This window comes from Natrix helvetica, assembly GCF_964273705.1.
Source record: "Natrix helvetica genome assembly, chromosome: 2".
NCBI classification, from domain to species: domain Eukaryota; kingdom Metazoa; phylum Chordata; class Lepidosauria; order Squamata; family Natricidae; genus Natrix; species Natrix helvetica.
In genome coordinates this window covers 181010112-181031365 of record NC_138552.1, presented here as the reverse complement: position 1 = coordinate 181031365, position 21254 = coordinate 181010112, and the positions used below count along the sequence as shown (strand labels likewise).

The 21254-nt window shown below is 45.9% G+C and overlaps 1 protein-coding gene across 1 annotated transcript; it reads right to left on the bottom strand.

The window, feature by feature from the left end:
• Positions 1 to 1232: 1232 nt before the first annotated feature.
• Positions 1233 to 20828, bottom strand: POU3F2 (POU class 3 homeobox 2; the record flags this gene model as incomplete). Its single annotated transcript, XM_081943389.1, has 2 exons — positions 1233 to 3327; positions 19743 to 20828. 2 exons carry the CDS (start codon positions 20826 to 20828, stop codon positions 3253 to 3255), a joined length of 1161 nt encoding a protein of 386 aa, XP_081799515.1. The 3' UTR covers positions 1233 to 3252.
• Positions 20829 to 21254: the final 426 nt, after the last annotated feature.

The following is a 21254-nucleotide window of genomic DNA, read 5'->3' as shown; positions in this document are numbered from 1 at the left end:
CTACCTTAAAAGTGAGACTTCCTGGGTGTCTTCTTGTATCCCCCGGAAATCATCTTTCAGCTTTCATAATATCCAAGGGCCTCAAGGATATTCCTGTCTGCTTTTTATACCAAAGGATTTTTTTTCTTTTTTAGGGTTTTTTTAGCTTGTTGTTTTTACAGCTAGAAATTGACTGACTGACTGATTGATTGACTGATTTTGAAACCTGGCACATGTTAGCATGCTTTATTCATTGGATTTATATCCTGCCTGCCCATTCTGGAAAGTATGCAAGAAAGCAATGAATATATTTTTTTAAATAAGATATAAAGAATTGAAAGCACATATTACAACTAGCACTAGACTTGACATTAATTAACAATTTAAAACCTGGCAGAAGAGTAGTGTTTTACACATTTTCTAAGTGCCAAGAGTGTAACTCCCGTGCAACAAAATTATGTAAATTGGGGATATTTAACCTGTTTATTATTTCTAAAATAGTGTTTCTCAACATTGACTTCAACTCTCGGAATTCTCCAGCCACCATGAAGTCCACATATCTTAAAACATTCTTGAAAAAAATACTTTTCTAGGACTTGAGGGAAGATGATGTTCTGCTTTATTACTTTTCACATGGTCAGTAGTAATAATAATAATAAATAATAATAATCTAATTAGCCTAATAAAATGTACTTTGGGCAATTCAGTTTCCAGTTGCAGAATTTCAACAGGTTTGCTTTAGATAGGTTTAAAGGTGAGATTATTCTTTTTGTGTGTCACACAATGTCAGCCACCTTGGTTAATATTGAAAAAAGACCAAGCAGGGTCCATTGTGGCTAGTACTTGGATGGAAAACTACCAGAAAAAACCCAGAGCAGCAAAGTAGTGAGAATTTTTAAAAAGTCAACTTAAATACAGCCAAGACAAACCATGTTGCAAAGTAGCCAAGACAAGTTCATGAAGTCATCAGTCAGCGTTGTGGAGTTCAACCTAACAGGAGGGAGTCTTGCCTTGATCTGTTGAGGATCCATCTCTACTTCAGGGCATCACAAAATAACATAACCAGAAAGGGACATTATCATCTTTGCATTTTTTTTCCTATCATCATTCATTATGTTTCCATGATTTGAAGGCTTTCTTTTATGGAATATAGCCATTTAATGTAGACCCATAAATATTCTCCATGTATGTGAAGGTGTTGGTGATGGAACAGATATAATAATAACTACACACATTTGGCATTGAGCATTTTATTGACTTGGGGAAAAAAAGAAAAAAAAAGCCATTTCAGGTCTTTTCTAAAAGAGCAAATTCTTGATAGCGCACAATGAATGCAGGGACATTTGAGACAAACCTTATTTCCACCTTTTAGTTGGACAAAGGCTTGGGCTGCAATGCTATTGTGTTTGGAAAGTTGTTGGTTCTCCTTCATCTTCAAGTGTGCAGGGATCTGGAGTGTTGTAAAGCAACTGAGACACAAGTGATGATATTGCTTACTGTGCTGAGTTAACTACTGCTTACCTCTAGCCTGTATAAATAACATAACACCACACACCCCCAGATTGTAGGGGAATCAAGAGATTGCTTTGGGCAGGAAATGTTATAATGGATAGGAGACGAGTGCTCGGTTTTGAAAACGTTCTTGATTTACATGTTGTGATTTTTGTATGATGGGTTTCAAGTAGAAGGTACCGAAAGATTATGGGCTGATTATATTATAGACAAAGGACATTCTATAGCAACTTCTGCAACCATGCTACAGAATTACCTCCCCCATTTGAACTTGAAAACTGTGGTAAGGTAAGAACTGAAAGAGTCTATCTATTCTATATTGAGGTCATAACGAAGCTTTATGCATGTCGCAGCACTGCATACCAGAGCGCTAACTTTTATATTGGTTGTCTGTGTAAACAAACCCACCATGCATAATATTACCTCCTTGTCAACTGTGTCTTCTTTTCAGGGGAAGATGAATTAGGACAGGGCTGTGAACTTGTGGCCCATGGGCCGGATGCATCATGCGCAGGCCAGGCCCACTCCTGGTTTAGCAAAGGGGAAAAAGTCCCAATATGTCATGCAACGCCATCGTGACAGCACGGGTTTGACACCCCTGATTTAGGAAAATGGAGGGTTACACCCTTATCTGCCTCTGTAGAGGCCAAAGATTCCCTTTCATGTGTGCAAAGTGGAACACTGATTCGTATTAAAATAAGTGAATCAAAAGGTAATGTGACATTTTTTTTATTGGACAATTTCTGAAGTTCAAATTAGGGTCCCAAAAATCTTCACCTATTTTGTCTTTATACATTTCATATTTTCTGATACCTCCTGCAGGACAGATGATACTGTTTGAAAAACTTAACACTAGTTTATCGAGAGCAGTTTCAGAGCATACCATACATTTTTATGGAGATTTGCCCCTTAAGGAATTGTCATCTGTCCTCAGCTGCAGGTAGACCACAGTTAGCTTCTAGTGAATTACCTCTCTGGATTGGTGACAAATGGGCACCTGCCTCTTGTCACAGCAACCAAGCAATAAATTATAATTTTGCACGCATACAGCTCCAAATGACCTGTGTGGTCATTTTTTTAAAAAATCACTTGAAGAATGAAAAAAAAAAAAAAACCTGCACCCTTTGACCAATTACTCTTGAATACCTCCACTGAATTTAGTGAGGTGAGATTCAGAATGGTTTGAAGCATGATGATGAGCTTTTCTTGTCTAGGTGTCACCCGAAATGTGATTGTTCAAGTAAACATGTAATATATTTCATGATTTAGGCATATGCTGGTAGATAGCGCTGTTCTCCGCCAAAGATTTCTTAAGGGGTTGGTTTTGCACGTTTAAAATTGTTCCAACTTGTGAGGCAAAGTTCTCAGTGGAGGAGCTTTGGAAAAGAAAAGGCAAAAAGAAAAGCAATCCTGCAAAAATGAGTAGCTTTCTTTTGACTGTGTCTTAAGCAGAAACAAGAGACTCCATGAAGAAAACCGTATTATCACCACCAGTAGCAATAATCAAAGGCAGGGAAAGATTTAAAAAAAACGTGATGTGGTGAGCGAGGACAGCGTGTCATCTGAAGCCCCCCCAAACATAATAATAATAATAATAATAATAATAATAATAATAATAATAATAATAATAATAGAACCTTAATAATTATAATAAACGCCCATTAGGGCCCATGGAATAGCTAGGGAGTGTGCTGAATTTAGATGCCTTGTGAAGGGAAGGCCGCAATCTTCTAGCCGACTATCAAGCCAGTGGTTCCATAATTAAAGGCAGCTTTGAAGCAACGTTGTCAAGGGGTGGCTTGAAGAGAGGGGGAGAGCTTCTCCCCAGTCTTGTTCCTGTAATAAGAAGAAACAAATGCTGCCTCTGAACCTTCATAGGTTGCCAAAGACGTTCCGATAAGAATAGACTTGGGGAAAGGGCTTTAAAAGAAATGAATAGGGGGAAGAAAAAAAAAAAGCAAAATGTGATTTCTCTACCCAGAGAACAACAGACAAACATGCCAGCTGGCTAGGAATGCAACTATCCATATGTGATGGAGCTCTCTGAAGGCTGAGATACTGCAGCTACCCCTAGGTTGAGATAGATGTGCCCATTCTGAGGCTGTAGATATGGAGAGGTGGCACACAAAAGAGTAGAAATAATAGTATAATAATAATAATAATGATTACCCTAATTGCAAACTTCCCTACTATCTTAAATGGCAGAAATGGAAGCCTAATATCAGATACCTATTAGATACATGTTAGATATGTCAGGATATCCCGCAACAATGTAAACATAAATAAAATGAAATAAAATATACTGTTTTCCTAATGACCATAATATATTATGATTCCCATAGTTTCTGTGCATGCATAAAATGCATGTGCAGTGTGAGGCCACTGATAAATAACATTTAGACCATCACGTTTATATATTAGATGCCCAAAGTACCCATGGACCTGAAAACCTGAAAAACAAAAATCCTTGAATTGCAAGTAAAAGCTAACCTGAAATATTAAGTCATGCAATTGCTGGCATAGACTACTTCCTCTTTTATAGTATAGAAGTATGTGAGTAACTTCCCAGGGCTGTATGTTGAGATATTTTGCAAATCAACTAAAAGAACTGGTAAAAGTTAAAAAAGGTATGCTTCTATGACATGATTGTCCAAGATACCGGTATATTCAAATCTTAGATGGACTAAAGTCAGCGGCTTTACTATCTTGCTGGGAACAGCAAACATTGTAAAGATGTGTACTTTCTTTTCCTACAGAAAGGGGCTCATATCACTTTAAAATTTTATTCTCCCTTTCTAGAAATTTGCGTTTCAATATGTCCATATGTGTACGATGAACAAAGAATAATGTATAGGAAAACTATTCTGCAGCATTTGTAACACGTTCATCAGTTTCTTAATAGATATTATAACTGTGTATCTGACTCCTAAGTTCTTTGGATAGCTGCCCGTCTGCCCACCTGTATTCTTAGCATGTATCTTTATAATAACAGAGAAATTGTCACTATTGGAAAATGGGAGGCTTGGTTAAATTTCTAATAAAGTATGTTTTCAAAAACCTGAAACTGTTTCAGATGTAAATCTGCACCTATATTCATATGTAGCCTTTGTTACAGAGATCTGGGTGGTTTAATTTCTAATATTATATTAACTTTTCAATTGTGACTACTTTTGAATTGTCACTTATATTATGTTTACTTTTGACCACTAGATTCACTTTTGGCTACTTGATTATGTTTCACTTTTGAATTACACTGAATGTTATAAAAGCTAGTCCATATCAGGGCTCATGGAATTAGAAAAAAACACATACGTTACCATTAACAGAACAAAGAGGTCATCAACAAAATTCCTAAAAAATTTTTTTTTTAAAAAAAGTTGGCAGTATTTCATCTTTCTCATATGAGGATTTTCCACTTGAAAATTCTTGCTTAACCTGAAATATAGACATCTACTACTTATATCAACCTGCCTAAAGCATTTCGATTATTCTAAGAGCCACAAACATTTTATGTATTATAAACTGCACCCAGAAAGATAGAGAGACACTTCTATTGGTACATGAGAATCAGATAGGATCCCAAGATGTAAAAAAGGAGCAATACCTATAATAGCAATAACATGGCTTATTTTGGAGACGTGAGTTAATTGTTTCAAGCATAGCGCTCCATTTATCCCCAGGTTTGATAAGCAGCTCTCAAGGAGCTTGGATGCTTCAGTTAGAAGACTAGAAGTTATCAGAGGCTGACACAAAAGGGAAGGACCTACCGACCAGGCCATGGCTCCAATGCACACATATTTATGACTCAAGAGTAACTCAGCATTAGCATTTGGTCTCTGGACAGCAGATTCACCCATCTTATTCAGCAAAGATCTATGTACTTTACAATACTCATTTTTTTCCAATTCCTGGAGAGGGAACTGAGAACAAATTGCCTGATAAAGATAACAATGAGATAAGGAGAATCCTACAGCAGCCTTCATTGTGCTAATTGATGATTATGCTCCTGTGCAAATAGATTTAGAGGATCATATGTCTGTCCATTTAATTCCAGGGGAAAAGCCCTATGCTACAAATGTGCCTTCCATTAGCTATGCTGCGTACACACTACACAAGCATGGCTTTCACAACTGAAATGCATCTGAAGGCCACATCAACACATTTAGCCTTTTGGGCTAAACAGAACGAGGTAGGAAATGTGGAAATAAATATATAAACCAGTCACGAAATTGCTCCATGATTGGATGGTAACGTATTTAAATTTATGTATGTCAGTAGGACTTTGTGAGCTTTCACTTTGGGGACATAAGCAGAAGGGCAATGAAACTTTGGCTTCTTATACAACACAAACATCACACCCTGTAATGTTAACATGACATTTCCACAATTGCTAGTCCTTACATATCACTGCAGGCATTTGTTAAGGCCCTGAGGAGTGGTCTCTCAAAAGGATAATGTTATGGAGGTAAGCTCATGAGTTTCTTTCCTTGTAGTTGATGCACAGAGTCATAAAACTAACAGCTCTGTTATGTACTCCTATGCACGTTCCCTCTAAGGCAAGACTTTTCATGTTTAGTGAGACTTATTCCCAGGAATAAAATGAACATCAGGCTGGAACTTTAAGACAGCTGGTAAAAAATGAGTGATCATATGCTGCCAAACCCACCATGATTTAATTTATGCCAAGGTATTGTTCTGGGAAATATTGAATAAAATAAATAATAGAAATCCTCTAGAAAAGAAGCTGAGTCGCATTTTGTATCTTATTGTGTCCTTATCTCTTTCTTCCCAAAATGCACAATTCACACACAGCACAATCCTACAAGATGTAGCACCAGCCACTAGCTGAGATGGCTTTCAAGGCAGATCCAACACTCCTGGAAGACAAAACAATCACATCTAGGCATGAAAAAGGAAAGGAAGAGATATATCCAGAGACAGGAAGCTCCCTAAGGATTAATCTCAAGCCCTTTAGCAACTTTAGCAACTGCGTTGCAGTCAGGGAAACACTAGTTCTGAAATCACTCACTCTGCTCCTCGAGGCTCTTTTTCACCTGGACTGCTGTGTAATCATAGACCTAATCCTTCAGGTCTTTCCTTCCAAGCATAGTGTCACCTAATATTTAAGAAGAACATTTCATCTTTTTTCATGCCACTCAGGCACATATACAAACACACAATTCACATGGAGCCCAGTCAGAACAAATCAAACCAACCTTCTGCTCCAGCATCAGCAATTCAATACTTTCTAAACATTTTGAGTTAAAACAGCTCGTGTCAGGCAAGAAACTGGGAGACAGTGAGTTCTAGTCTTGTCTTAGACACAAAGCCAACTGGGTGGCTTTCAGCTAGTCACTCTTTCTCAGCTCTAGGACATGGGCAATGGCAAAGCATTTCTGAAAAAACTTGCAAAGAACATTGCAGGGACTTAATCCAGGCCATCTCTGGAAATCGAGGAAGAAAAAAAATGTTTTTCAAATAAAGCTTTTTGTCATGGGTCAGGTGGGCAAAGTGGGAGCTGAAACATCTGGAAGCCAACAGGCTGCTTTTCTGTTAGACCTCATGCACACGATGAGGTCTAACAGCACATTACAGTACATTTGAATTGCAGATGCCAGGCAACATAAAAAGAGCTCCACCACCCCAAGGTGAGGTGCCCAAGATCTCTTTCCTGCCCCCAAAACTTTGTGGCACAACCTTGCTAAAAAAAAAAAAGTGGCGTGGTGCAGGGACACAAAATAGTTTTAATCATGGCCCAGGAAAATCAGGCTTGGGCCTGGTGCAGAAAGCGAGAGCCATATTTCTGTTCCTCCTATTTATGGAAGCTATTTCCCTCCAGAATCCTAATGTTCTTCCAGCTGCGAAGCAAAGCCAGAAGCGGTCGAGAGAGAATCTGGAGAAGACGCTCTTCTTCTCTCGTTCTCCCCCCTCCCCCACTTGCTTCTTAACCTTTCTGCCCTTCCAAACCGGGTCAAACGCCCACGAACTCGCCTTCCAAAGCGAGTAGGAAGACGAAACTTCCCTACTTTCTTTTCGCAAAGAGCACAAGGGGCGCTTTTGGGGGGGGGGGAGGGTCGCCCGGTTTGCTTTTTTTTTTTTTGGTTTGCTTTTTTGGCCCGTCTCTTCCTCTCTCTCCTCCCCTTCGCCCCCACCACCTTCCCCCCCCCCCCAGCTTAACTTCGCCTCGGGGCCGCTGCGGGGCGCTCAAGTTCTATTTTGGCTTCTTTCGCGCGGCTCGGAAGCAGCGCCTCTCTAGAGCAGCTGCTGCATGGGCGAGGGGATCAAAGGGAGGGGGATGTGAGGAGGAGGGGAAGGGGAGGGAGGCTTTATTCTCTTAATACCCGCGCCGGGGAGACTTTGTTACAAAACAGATTCATGCGAGAAGGGCAGCCAGGCTGTGTAGCACAATGAACTCTCGGGGGAAGGATAAATCCTGTGGCACAGAGGATCTTTATGGCAGAGGGGCATTTGGCTGGCTCTAACCCCCCCCCCCGCGGATTCTCTCTTAACCCCCCCCCCGCCCTCGTCCTTTTCAGTCTGCCAGCTCAAGTCTTGCTTGAGAATGTTTGATCTCTCCCGGTTGGGAGACCCGAAGCTCCAGCCGAGGCCTGATCCCAATGCCGTTGCCTGCTGGGACTTCTGCCAAAGCGGCTGGGCGCTGCGGCGGTTGTTTCCCTCCGGGACGCCCCTCGGATCCTTTCCAAGACCCTTTGGCCTTTTCCCTCCCCTGACTCCGATCCGTGACAAAGGATCTGGAGGCAAGAGAAGAGGGAAAGGGCAGGCAGGAGGCGTGCGCCCTGCCTGCCGAAGCCCCGGGGATCTGCGAGGATCCCTCCACAAACAAACCCGGCCGGACGGGACGGGCCGCCCACTACCACAAAACATCGCAAAAGGTCGCTCGGGTGCATCCTTGGTGGAGTACGCAAAAGCACAAACTCAGCTGCATCTCGACTTCGGACCCGAGCGGGGAGGGAAAGGGCACTTCAGGAGCGGGGAGAGCAGCAACTCTGCCTTTACTCCCAGCCTTTGACGGAGGAGGAGGATAGGATTGTGACCTGGGATGCGCCTAGAAGGAAACCAGTGGCTCCTCGGGGAAAGACCGACGGCAGCATCTATGAAAGAAAAGGCGTGGGTGGGTGTGAGCTGATGGTTTCCTTCACCAAGGAGCTGGTCGAGGCTGGAAAGGGGACTCTTAAGACTTAGCAGCTGGACTTGCTTCCAGAAAGGGAGGGAGGGAAGGAAGGAAGGAAGGAAGGAAGGAAGGAAGGAAGGAAGGAAGGAAGGAAGGAAGGAAGGAAGGAAGGAAGAATAACATTTTGTAAATTAGAGCAATTGCTACAATTCGAGAGTGAGCAAAGGGGTAATGGTTCTCTTTTTCAGACAGTATCAGTACTATATTTGATTTCAAAGAGGGAGAAATAAAAATATCTGCATTATTCTTGGACGGGAGGGAAGGGGAAAAAGAACTAGCCCAAAATAAACCAGTTATTCAATTTTATGCTATAAGAAAGCAACCTCTTTGATTAACGGAGAGCAGGGGACTTTGCCTTCATTTTACTTTTAAGAAAGCAAACTTTCCCAGAATAATCTCTACCTTCGCGCAATTGTCGGGGGGGGGGGGGAGCATCACTGACAATACCGATGGATAGGCAAGAGGGGAGCTTCCTTCCAAGTAAAGCAGTAAAAAGCAGATGATTTCGCTGTTTAAAGACTTCGCTCACCCTAACCTAGACCATTCCTAAAAGGAGGGGAAAAAACCCCTTTGAATGGGAAAAAGAAAAAGTTAAATCTTATTCGTTTGAATGTTAGTTTCCCGTTTAAATTTTAAACATTAAACAAAAAAATATTGCTGGAGTGGGGGGAGGACACACCTTCAGAAGCATCCCAAACCCTCCACCCCAAACCTTTCTTTCGCAACCAAGGCGTAAATCGCCCGCTTTTAATCAAGAGTGATAGTTGCCGGCACTTTTATGTCTTTTGAAGGGAGGGGGGCAATGTGACAACTTCAAGGGAGCGAATTATATCCTCCCCCTCCTAAAAAGGACCAGCGCGGAGCCAAGTCTCTCTAGATCAAACAGAAGCCATCGCAAGGCCCTAATTAGAGTAATTAGAATAATAAGTCTGCCTATATGTGGTAAGACAATGTGTACAAACAACTTTATTTAATGTATACTGCTAATCAGTGGTGCGTGCGTGCTTGAATGCTTTAGCGTAATAAAACTCACCCCTCGTCCGCCCAAACAATCAAATACAAATTAGTGTAATGATTGTGCCTGCCTGAACGTCTTCGCAAGCCACAGGCAGAGGGAAATAAATAGCGCCCTCCTTCTTGGCACACCTCGCTGACTGACCGCGGAGCTGGAGCCTACCCAGAGTTGGCGCTAAGCGCCTGGAAGCTTAGAGGAGAGCAGAAGGGGAGGTCAAGTCGCCCCAAACTTTACTCTGGGGCTGCTCGGAGTCTGGGCTGGGCTTTGGGGAGAGGCTGGACTGCACCGAGGCAGACACTTCCTTTGGGGGCACCTGCCGATGGAAATTGGGAACTTGGGACTTGGTTGACGGAGCCGAAGATCCGGCTGGGACAAATGGCTCTCTGGGCAGGCAGGGTTGTCTTAGGAACTGGAAGGGCCCGCTGGGCTTTTAAGAAGATCCAGCTTATCTATCGGGAAGGCTTCCGCGAATTTAAGGCAGTTTCAGGCCTTTTCAGCTCATCAAAGCCTATGAAAATGGGTGGGTGGAAATGAGTGGAGAAGACAATTGCACGGTCACGTCCACTGGGAGTGGTTTCAAGAATGGAAATGCTCTGCCCCGAAACGCGTCGCCAACTTTCCTTTTACTGTTATATTACTATTTGTTTTGCCTCCCATAAAAGTTTGGTGACGGGGAGGGGAGGGAGAAAGACATTCACCCTCTGAAGTTTACGGGGCAAGGTATAAAAGTTCTCTTCCCCCGCCTGCTCCGGTTCATCTCCTAACTTTTTGCTTGACTGTTTACATTCCCAACTATTTGTACTGAAGGGTCTACAAACGCAAAGGTTCTAGAAAGCCTCATTTTTAAATACTGTTATTTTTTTTGGGGGGGGGGGAGATGGGTGGGCGGGAGAAGCACCACACAGAAACAAGGGCAAATAGCACAGAGGTAAGAGAAGTTATTTCCACTAAAATCAGGAGGAAGTCGGTAGCATTTTCAAATTTTACTAGCTATGAGTCTGCAATTTTTTTTTAAAAAAATAGCACTATAAACACCCTTCTTTTTTTGGCAGAACAAGGGATAGTCCCCCCCCCCCCCCAGCATTCACTTTCGGTTCGTCTCTGCCTGCTGCCTTAACTTTTCGCGCTTAACAAACAAAACACAAAGGAAAAGTCACCCTCGACAGCAAGGCGGCAAATGGCCTCGAGCCTGGGCTACCCACGGAAGATCTCCTTCAATACCCTTTGCAAATCAATGGAGCTTCTTCAGATACAAACCCCAATGGATGGACGAGGTCTTAGTGATTCTTTTTGTCCTGAACACCACAAGGACAGACCAAGAAGCGAAAAAGATTTCCTATGTATTATTCTTTCTGCGTTCCAAGAGATCCACAAAGCATTCTAGATTTGCTGATTGAGGAAGTTACGAATAAAAAAGCCAATAATTTCAATAGTTGCATCAATAGTTTATCCCAGCACCCAAAACCTCGCTGGCAAGGTTGTTTAATAAGAAAATGTTGGGAAATCTTTTTCATTTCCTCTCTGGTTGCAATCTAAACGTGAATTTACAGCAATAGGATTACTTCTTAGCAAAATAAAACTCTTTGTAGCCCCAGTAATTATTATTATTATTTAAATCGGCATTCTTTGCGGCATCTTGACACTCTTGGCCGTCAGGCAGTAATAAAACCGGATTATAACGACTACGTTTCAAAAACAAACCGGTACCATTAATGAAACACATATAAGGCACTCTTGCTTTTTCACTCGCATTATACTAGCTGATGTCTGTTCACAACTCAAGTCCTGCAACCAAGTCACAACTCCAACAACGCTAATGTAACTTTAGAAGCGGCCTCGCTGGCTTCTTCCTGGCTCTCTTTAAATAAAAACGGGCTAAAGTAGTTTACTAACCTGGGATAAGGTTAGGAATTTCCTAGATTGATACCACCCACTATAGTAAAACACGCTACAGCCCTGCTTCCCTGGAAAAACATCTCATCCCATTTCCTAGAACTTTGCTCTCCATTTATAACAGAATTGGGCTGCTGCTGTGCTGTAATATCACAGGGCCATCCTGAGGTTAATGCTTTCTACTGAGCCTAGAGAGGCCTGATTGAACGGGGTTCCTATCTGGTGGGCCAGCCATCTAACTCCTAGACATCCAGGCCTTCCCTCTTCTACGCCTGTTGCCCAGAAGTTACTTCGCACTGTGTTTAATGGGGCTTTCTTCGCGGAGGCTAGAGTTCAAGTTCCAGGTAACCGTAACTGCAATCTAGGGATGGGCAGCCGGATGAAAAATGCATTCTTTGTAAGGTAGCCAGGGATGAAAAGACGCCCTCCCACCAGCAATTACTCATCTGCCCCTGAAGATCGCCCTGCTTTCTCTATCCTGGGGAGAATTTGACAGAGCCTAGTACGGAACCCGGTTCTTCGTTTTCAGAATTCAAATCTGCTTTCCTCAACCCGGTTGCTCTTTTGCCTTCAGCAGAAGCAGGAGAGGCGCACAGTGTAACAAACGGGCTAGCGACTGCTTTGGCCTGGTATTGCTGCCCCAATTACGAAGCTACACCTTGGGCGCTCTCTTTCCCGCACCCTCCCCAATGTCAGGATCTGCATCTCTAGCTCGCTTCAAGGGCGAAAGGTGAAATGCACACGAAAAGGATACAGACGGTGTCCCTGGTTTTTACTTCCACGTACAGATGTTTACCCACCACGTTGTTGCTTATAAGTACATCGAGAGCTTATGCACGGGAGACAAATTCCTTGTCTGTCCAGTGACACTTGGGCAATAAAGAATTCTATTCTAATTCTATTGAGATCCATGCGGAGGACTATACCGGCTATCCTAGAGAGGCACTGACTAAAACCCCACTAAAATTAAGTTGCCATCCATACCGAAGCATGCAGATGGGGGACTCCGAGTCAGCCTAATCTGATGCACGGGGACTCGTCGTTTCTCCCCTATAATTGAGAAGTCGTCCACCTAAAAGACGCAGGGCAAATTAAACTGCAAAACCTGCTTTCTATTCTTGCTTGCCTCTCCCCTTCTTCGAACCGAATCGGGAGGATAGTCGAGAAAGGGCCCCAAACCTTAACCGTGGCAAGGGAAGGCTCAGATTCGGACAGAGGAAAACGACACCAAGTTAAAAACAAAGAAACAAAAATCAGCGGAAAGCGCCCGGGTTGTGTCCCTGCCCTAGATCGTAAAGGTACATTTGTGGGGTGGGGGGTGGAGGAAGCTGCGGTCCTCCTGGAATGACAACGACACCAACGAGCACAATCGCTTTGCGAATCGAGATTGTGGCTAGCTAGAAAGCTGCTCTTTTCTCATGTAAAGCCCGACGCCCTGTGCCATTAAAAAAAAAAAAACACCTCATTTACATATTCATTTATCACTTGGCCCAGAAATGTAAACATGAACCCCGACAACTTAGGATGGGGAGAAGGCGATTTATAAAGGGAAGAGAAGCGATTCCTATTTGAACTGGTCAAAACAAAACAAAACACCACACGTTAAAATAGATGAACACATACATTCAATTGTTCCTAATACCTTTTAATTCAGGGGAAAAAATTCCCACCTAATATTGGTTCAAGTCTGGCTCAATTACTAACTATTCTTTGGCAAAATAACTGATGGTGGGGATGATAACACAATAACATTGCGCATCCACTGTTTCTCTCGTCTTCCTCAAACTTCTCCAAACCTCTCTTTTTATTCCGATTACTCTTTGCTTTTCTTCCTCAAGCCCCCCTTTAAGCTCGGGATACATTCCCAAATAAATAAGCGACCTTCTCCACGACTTTCAGCTTCAACTTCCCAACTCCTGGCTGCCGTCCCCGTCCCCCGTCCCCCGTCCCCCAAAAGGCGAGAGGTGAATTAAGCTCTGGCAACCAACGCAGCCTCCTGCTTTGCTCTTCCAGCACTCTGTTCTAAAGTTTAACCCCACCGGTTTCCCCCCCCCCCAAAAAAAACCACCCCATCTTTCGCCCAGCTCACTTTGATTATTTACTGCCATTGAGTGAGAGGGACAGGTTTCCCACAAAATCGACACTACTGTCAAAAGATGTGAAAACGGGATGGAGGGGGTGGGATCGCAAAAACCGAAAGGACCGCGCTTGTCGAGTTGACTGAGGGAAAGGGGGAGGACCCTCCGTTTTGCCTGGGCAAGTTTTTCCCCCCGTTGTGGTTCTCCAGAGAGCTCTCGGGATAAAGCGCTAAAGATGCAGATGGAGATAAAGGCCCTTTCCTGGCTTAAGCCAAAGAAGTTCCTGAGAGACTTCAGACTGTGGCGGCTGCCTTTGGACAAGGGGGATGGGGGTGCGGGTGAAAGGAGGCCTTTTCAGAAGAAGCTCTCCTCCCCGCCCCCTCCCTGCAGCCCGACCCTTTCTCTGCAGTGAGTCGCCGCTGCTCTGTTTCCCCAACAGGCAACAGACGGGGACTGTCCTGCTGAGACTTAGCGGGGGAATACACGCGTGCACAGGCCGGCGCGCGCGCGGGATGGTGGAGCGCGTATGTTTCAAGCAAACTCGCCTTTTTCCCTCCTCTACAAGCCTGCAAACCAGAGCCCAAAGGGGCGCGGGATGAAATCCCACCTGGGTCTGCCGAGGCCTTCCTGGAATGAGATTCAGCGTTCTCCCGCTCCCTCCCGTTCCTCTCCCCCTCCCCCTCGTCCGGTTGGTCTTTGGGAAGAAGAAAAAGCGCTGCAGAGAGGCCGCTCGGGTGTCCTGCAGAGGGCAGAGGCTGCCCAGTTTTCACTGCTTCAGACGCCCGCCCGCCCTCGCTCACTCGCCGCTGTTTTTTAAAAAATGCGAACAACTCAGCGAGCTATTGACCAAAAGGACATTCAATCCATACCCAGCTTAAACATTTTACCCATCAGCATATCTGCGGTCGCAGAACACTCCTTCTTGCTGTCACTTCGCTTCCAGACTATTGATAAGATCATTTAACTGAATCTGTTTGGGACGCGTGTAATATTGACTAGGAGTTAGAAAAGATGATTAAATCTAATAAGCCTGGAAACTACCGTTAAAGGAGGGGGGGAGAGGAGGGAGGGAGGGAGGGAGAATATGGGGCGTTAAAGAAGGACCAGAGATCCGCGAAACTCATACATTCCCAGGTACACCCGCAAAACTGGGCCTGCTCCTTTGGAGACCCTCGACCCACAAACCAGCCAGCGGGATTCTCCCAGCTTCTTCTGCCTCTTTGCAAGCGGGGCTTTTGTGCTCACAAGGTTACCACACCAGCCCTCGAAGGCGCACCCGGTCGCAACAACGGCCGCAAGCAAAGCCGGGCCTGATTCTGTGCTTCGCCTTGAGAAGGGAAAAAAAAGTCCTACTCCTTGTACGCTCAGGTCCTCGAGACACCCAGAACGCATTCCCACTGCTGGGAAAGGAAATCTTCTCGCCCCGAAAGGGCAGCTCCAAAGTGGCGTCAAACCCCAGGGTTCTGCCGCACCTTGGAAATCCTCCTGTATATTGTAGTCTCAAAAAGAGAGGAAGCAGGCGAAAGGATTGCAACCGCACAACAGATTTGCTATGCTCCCCCCTCCCCCTCAAGGAAGGCAGATAGGCAGAAAAAACAGCTTAGGTTTTGGGAATCTAAAAAAGAAAAAGACTGCGTGCAATCGCTTTTGACAGAAGTTTTTGGTCTCCTAAGAGAGAATAAGAACTTCTCCCACCTAAACTGGATCTGTGAGGACTCCCAGCTGAATGCAAACATTTCTGTGACTGAAACTGTTTAATTAAAATAGCATGTATGCAGATAACCTCTAGAGAAAGGGTAAGACACAGAGAGAGAGAGAGAAACAGAGAGAGAGAAAGAGAGAGAGGTTGCACTGTATCTGTTATGAAAAAGAACACCAATTGTACTATTGTGATCTCTCTCCAAAACCTGTATCTCTAAAGATTTCCACCATCTATCTGAGGAGTGATTCAAAAGCCACTAAGCTCCTGTCCCAAATGGCACAACATCTGAATATCAAGACACATTACACCCCCCCCCCGAATTATTGCTTGCCCTATATGCTAGATCTGTCCAATCTTCAAACAGATGCCCGAATTCCTCATCTCTCTGGTCCCTGAGAAATGTTCAGGGCATGCAATCACACATTGTGCTGGCTAACCCATGGAACACGGGCAGGCCCAAGCTTCAAAATCAACTTAAACCTCCCATTAAATTTGCAGGCCTATATTCTTGCTGCATTATACCAACTAGCATCATTACACTACCAAAACCAGAACAATATGCCTTACCCATTAGGCAGCGTTTATTCCAAAATGTCATGAAAATAAAAGGGTTGGGGATAGGAGTCAGAGAGTCCATTTCAACAGAAATAACTAATTTCTGTTCCCCTTGAAAGAATGAAGTACACACACACACACACACACACACACACGTTTGTCACTCAATATCCCCTCCTCGACAACAAAATAAATAAATAAAGGACATGCCAATAAGTCGAAGAAACTATAAAGATCTTGTGTATTTCTGTTTTATGTAGATAATAAAATATTACTTTAACATAAATATATAAGGATCTCTGCGCTTTTATTTTTCCCCACGAGCACATCCAAATGTACCAAAAAACAAAGTATTTCTTTAAAGAGACTGAACCAAAAAAAATATACATCCCATATAGAATTTTTGTTTGTTTGTTTACCTACTCATTTAAAGCTACAGAAAAAGAACTCCCACAGTTTCCAGAACCTGTTTGCTTTAGAAGAAATAAATATACATTGAGGCAGGCCACTTAAAAATGATATGAAAATATTTCCCTGGGTAGCATTTAAAAAGAAAAAGAAAAAAATAGACAAAAGGAAACATTTCAACTATTTCTGCATTTAGAAGGACAAATATTAAACATATATACAGAGTGGTAAGGTTTGCTTGGTAACTTTTTTTAAAAATTATCTTTAGGTAAATCTTGCCAAGAGTTAGGAGGTCTGCCTTCTCCAAACTCCTTCTTTTGACCTTACCCATAAGTGTCACTGTCCCCCTGCTGCCCCTTCTTCCTCCCTGACCTGAATACCAACAGATAAGGAGTTTGTCTCCATCTTATAATCAACAGCAGCCACAATAGTCTCAAAAAGAAATCAGTACCCACATAGTTTGGATGGGGTGGGGGGAATCCCTACAATGTGAACATAGAATAAAGACTGCCTAGAAAGCTACATTTGTCTTCTGAGGAAACGGGGGAGATTAAAATCCAGTGTCAGGCTGAGGTTTAGAGCAACTCTTGGAGACCATAATATTCTGAAATTCCAACTGACCTAAACCAACGTTTTTATCTGTGAAGTTCTCCAAGAGAAGATTCAGCTGGCCTCAGGATTTTCAATAATTTCATCAGGCAAACTTGTTTTTTTTTTTTTGTAAAAATTATTAGAAAACAAAGTTACACAGACACCCCCTTTTGTGCTGAGTAGATGTTTCAGAATGAATTACGATCACAGTTTCAGTGGTTACCCCTAATATGGAATATAATACACAATTTCAAGGCCCTCCCGCCATTCCCTTTTCTCTCAAACCTTCTGCCTTGTTGTTTTGGTTTGTTTGGGGGAAAGGAACCATTTCCATCAAGTCAATGTACCCATTAAAACCATGAACCCCAGAGGAGCAGGGAAAGGAGGAATTGAAAAATGTCATTTAGGTTGGTTTTTATTCCCACTCCACTTAAATCTCTTCAAAAAATAAATAAATAAAAGGGAAAAAAGGACTGGTAGAGTTAAAAGCTGGTCTTTTTCATCGCATCTACATTAAGCTGATGTGTCAGGCAGCATTTGGGATGCCAAACCCTAGAGGGAAATTTTCCCACCTGCACAAGACCTCAGCAACGTTAAGCTCTAAGCTCGGACCGCCTCCTTAACTATGCCCTTGACTTTGAAAGCAAAGCTTCACAGTCATTTTTGATTTGGAAATCAATCCCACAGATTCCCAGGAATGAACACCTGACTTCCTTTATCAGCCTGAATGCCTCCTTATTTCAATGGGGTGAATTCCATCCAAAGGAAGCACTCTTTTGATAGAACCACTCTGTCCTTCCCTTGAAGTCAAACCTCCCCTTGAGATGAGTGAATCTAGGGTGAGTTTTCTTTTCTTTTCTTTCTTTTCTTTTTCTTTTTGCCATGGATGCATCTTGGAACTCACAGTGGAAGCTCAGGAGGTGGAAGCAAGCCAGCCCCAATTTAAAGTGGGCATCCCTTAGGTTTTTAATCTTTGATAAAGCAAATCAAAGGGAAATACTCTACCTTAGGATCACAGAGCTGCTCCTCTGAGCTTTGTTACTTTGATCAGCAAGGTTTTCCCTTTCCCCAGAATGAAGGGTTTTGCCTTCAGGGGATCCCACCCCTCTCCCTTTCACATTGAAAAGCAGATGCCACTTTCACTGTCCTAAGGTTCAGGTAGTGCTGGGCATGCAATGCTTATAGAGGGACCTTTCTCAAGTGAAACAATCCCCCCCCCATTCTCTCGTCTATCCCATTGTTAGAATCCTCTCCACAAAGTGCCTCTTTCTGGTGGAAAAAACTGCCAGAGTTTTCTGCGGTCCACTCCGTTCCCCCCTCCTTTGGATCAATTAATTGTGGCTTGCCCAAATGCTTCAACTTTCCCCCCAGTTGACATTCAGAGAGGTTGGATGAGGACACCTAGGGCATGCTGGCTGGGATTAATGGGGCTATAGCTGAAGAACCTTATCAACTTGGGAGAAGGGTAAGTCTTCATTCTCCATCTTTCTTTCCCAAATCCCACATACCAACTAAGGGTGATCTCCACTGCTGAATAATTTCAGAACCACATTTCTGGGAAGAAGCTGTTACTTATCCCCTCCCCACCTTTCCTGTTCTTCTTTCTACTGGTTTTCACACAAGGTTAAAGGGCTTCACTCCCCCTCTCTAAAAGCAGGCTAAAGGCGGCAGAAAGAGCAAACTAAACTTGACTTCCACCAAAGGTGGCCCTCAAACTTCAAGACACCCACACCAAAAAGAAAGGCCAGATCCACAGGGATGCCTACCCTGGGCCAGGTAGAAAATGCAGATCATTCCTCCCCCTCCCCACCTGCAAATGAGAAAGAGATAAATAATGGGCAAACATCCATTTCCAGCAGCATAAATTTGCCAGCTTGGCCTTTCTAAGCCCTCATTCTTACCTACACGTTTGCCCTCACCCCCCCCCAAACCGAGACCAAAAAGTGTTGGAGGTGCACCTGGTTTAAAACCCTCAAGGATTGGGCTGCTAAGTCAAGCCCAACGTTCCTTTTCACTCCTCTCTGATTTAAGAACCTGGGGGGGGGGGCTGTGCCTGGCTGCCGAGAAGAAAGAGAGAGAAAGAGACAGGGGGGGAGAGGGGGAGGGAGGGAGGGAGGGGAGGGAAAGAGAGAGGGAGGGAGAGATGGGGAGAGAGGGAAGGAGAGAGCGGGAGGGAGAGATGGGGAGAGAGGGAAGGAGAGAGGGAGTGAGAGAGAGAAAGAGAGCTCGAGCTGCGAGGCAGCGGGTGGAAGTAAGGGTCAGGCACCGTCTCGCCCCTCACACATCCCTCCGTATACTCACTGCACTCCATTGCCAGGTTACTTTCCTGTAAAGGTCAAAACACACCCTCATTCATTTACCCACTTCACTACCGTTTCAAGCATAGTTCAGTGCAGTCGCCTTCCTTCCTTCCTTCCTTTTTTGTTTTTGTCTGCTTTTTGCTTTGTTTTAAAGGGGAGGGAAACAATCAAAAAAGGATCGGAGGAGTCGGGTCAGAGGGAAGAGGCCTGGTGGGCTCGGCCCCCTCGACCCCAGCCCCCCCTCCTCCTCCTCCGCCCCGGGCGGAGTTCACTGCACAGGAGTCTGTACCCCATGGTGCGGCGGCGGCGTGTCCCTGCTGGCCCCATACACGTCCTCGGCTCCCGGCAGAGCCCCTCCCGGGGGAGTCATGCGTTTCTCTTTCTGTCTCCTGTTACAAAACCACACGCGGACCACCTCCTTCTCGAGCTGGAGGCTGTCCGCCAGTGAGGTGATCTCCTGGGCGGAGGGCTTGGGGCACTTGAGGAAATGGCTCTCGAGGGCGCCCTTGACGCTCACCTCGATGGAGGTGCGCTTTTTCCGCTTGCGCCCCTGCGCCGCGATCTTGTCTATGCTGGTGGGGCTGCCGGACGAGGAGTCCGCCTCCTCCAGCCACTTGTTCAACAAAGGCTTCAACTTGCACATGTTCTTGAAGCTCAGCTGCAGCGCCTCGAACCTGCAGATGGTGGTCTGCGAGAAGACGTTGCCGTAGAGGGTGCCCAGGGCCAAGCCCACGTCCGCTTGGGTAAATCCCAGTTTGATCCGCCGCTGCTTGAACTGCTTGGCGAACTGCTCCAGGTCGTCCGAGGTCGGCGTGTCCTCGTCCGAGTGCGCCTCGTGGTGGTGGTGGTGCGGAGGCGGCGGCGGCGGCGGGCCCCCGTGCGGGTGGTGATGCGGGTGCTGGGGCTGCTGCTGCGCGAGGTGATCCGGGTGGTGAGGGGGCTGCTGTTGCTGCTGTTGCTGCTGCTGCTGCTGCGGAGGCGGCGGGGGCTCCTCGTGGGCATCCCGCAGGCTGTGGTGGTGCATGCCCGGCTGGCCCGAGCCCAGCATCCCGTTGACCGTGAAGCCCGGGGGCTGAGCGTAGAGCAGCCCGCCTTGGCCGCCGCCGTTAGCCGCGGCCATGCCGGGCGGCAAGTGAGCCGAGCCGCCGGTCCTCCAAGCCACGGCGGCGGCCACGGCGGCGTGGTGGCTCCCGGCGTGGTGGACCAAGTGCGGGGGTCTGCCTTGCTGCTGCGACTGCTGGTGATGCTGCTGCTGCTGTTGCTGCTGGAGCTCGTCGCCCCGGCCGCCGGCCTGCACCACCGAGGGCTTGATGTCCTGCTGGCCCAGCGGGCTGGGGGACCATGGCGAGTCCCCGCCGTTGCCTCCGCCGCCTCCGCCGCCGCCTCCCCCGCCGCCGCCGCCGCCTCCGTGGGACAGCGCCGTGATCCACTGGTGAGCGTGGCTGAGCGGATGCCCGTTACTCTGCAGCGCGTAGTCCGCCTGCACCAGAGCCTGGGCGTCTCTGTAGCCGGCGCCGGGCTGCATGCTCCCGGGCGGCTCGGCGTGCACCATGGGCGAGCTGGAGGTAAGCAGGCTGTAGTGGTTAGACGCTGTGGTCGCCATGACTCTCCGAGCCGGACTGAGGGCTCCGCTTAAAGGAGCCGCGCATTTGACAGCTACTTTTTCGCCTCGGGCTCCTCTCGCCGCTCGCTTCCCCCGCAAGTCCGCTTGGCAGAGCCCACTGCAAAGGCACGCGTCCCTTCTCCTCCCTCCCTCCGGCCCCCATTGGCTCCCTGCGCTTTGATTTACGTGGAGACCTCTAGCAACCGGCTCAGGGGGAGCCTCCCATTGGCCCCGGCCCTGGTGCTGACACCACGCCTCCTACACAGCGTCTCTCTCTCTCTCTCTTTCTCTCCCCCCCCATCTCTTTGTAATCAAACTCTAAGGAGGGAGAGAAGGAAGGAGCGCACGCAGGTGGGGGGGGGGGGGGGAGGGAGGAAAAGGCAAAGAAAGGAGGGTGAGGGGGGGGGGACAGATGAACAAGCACCG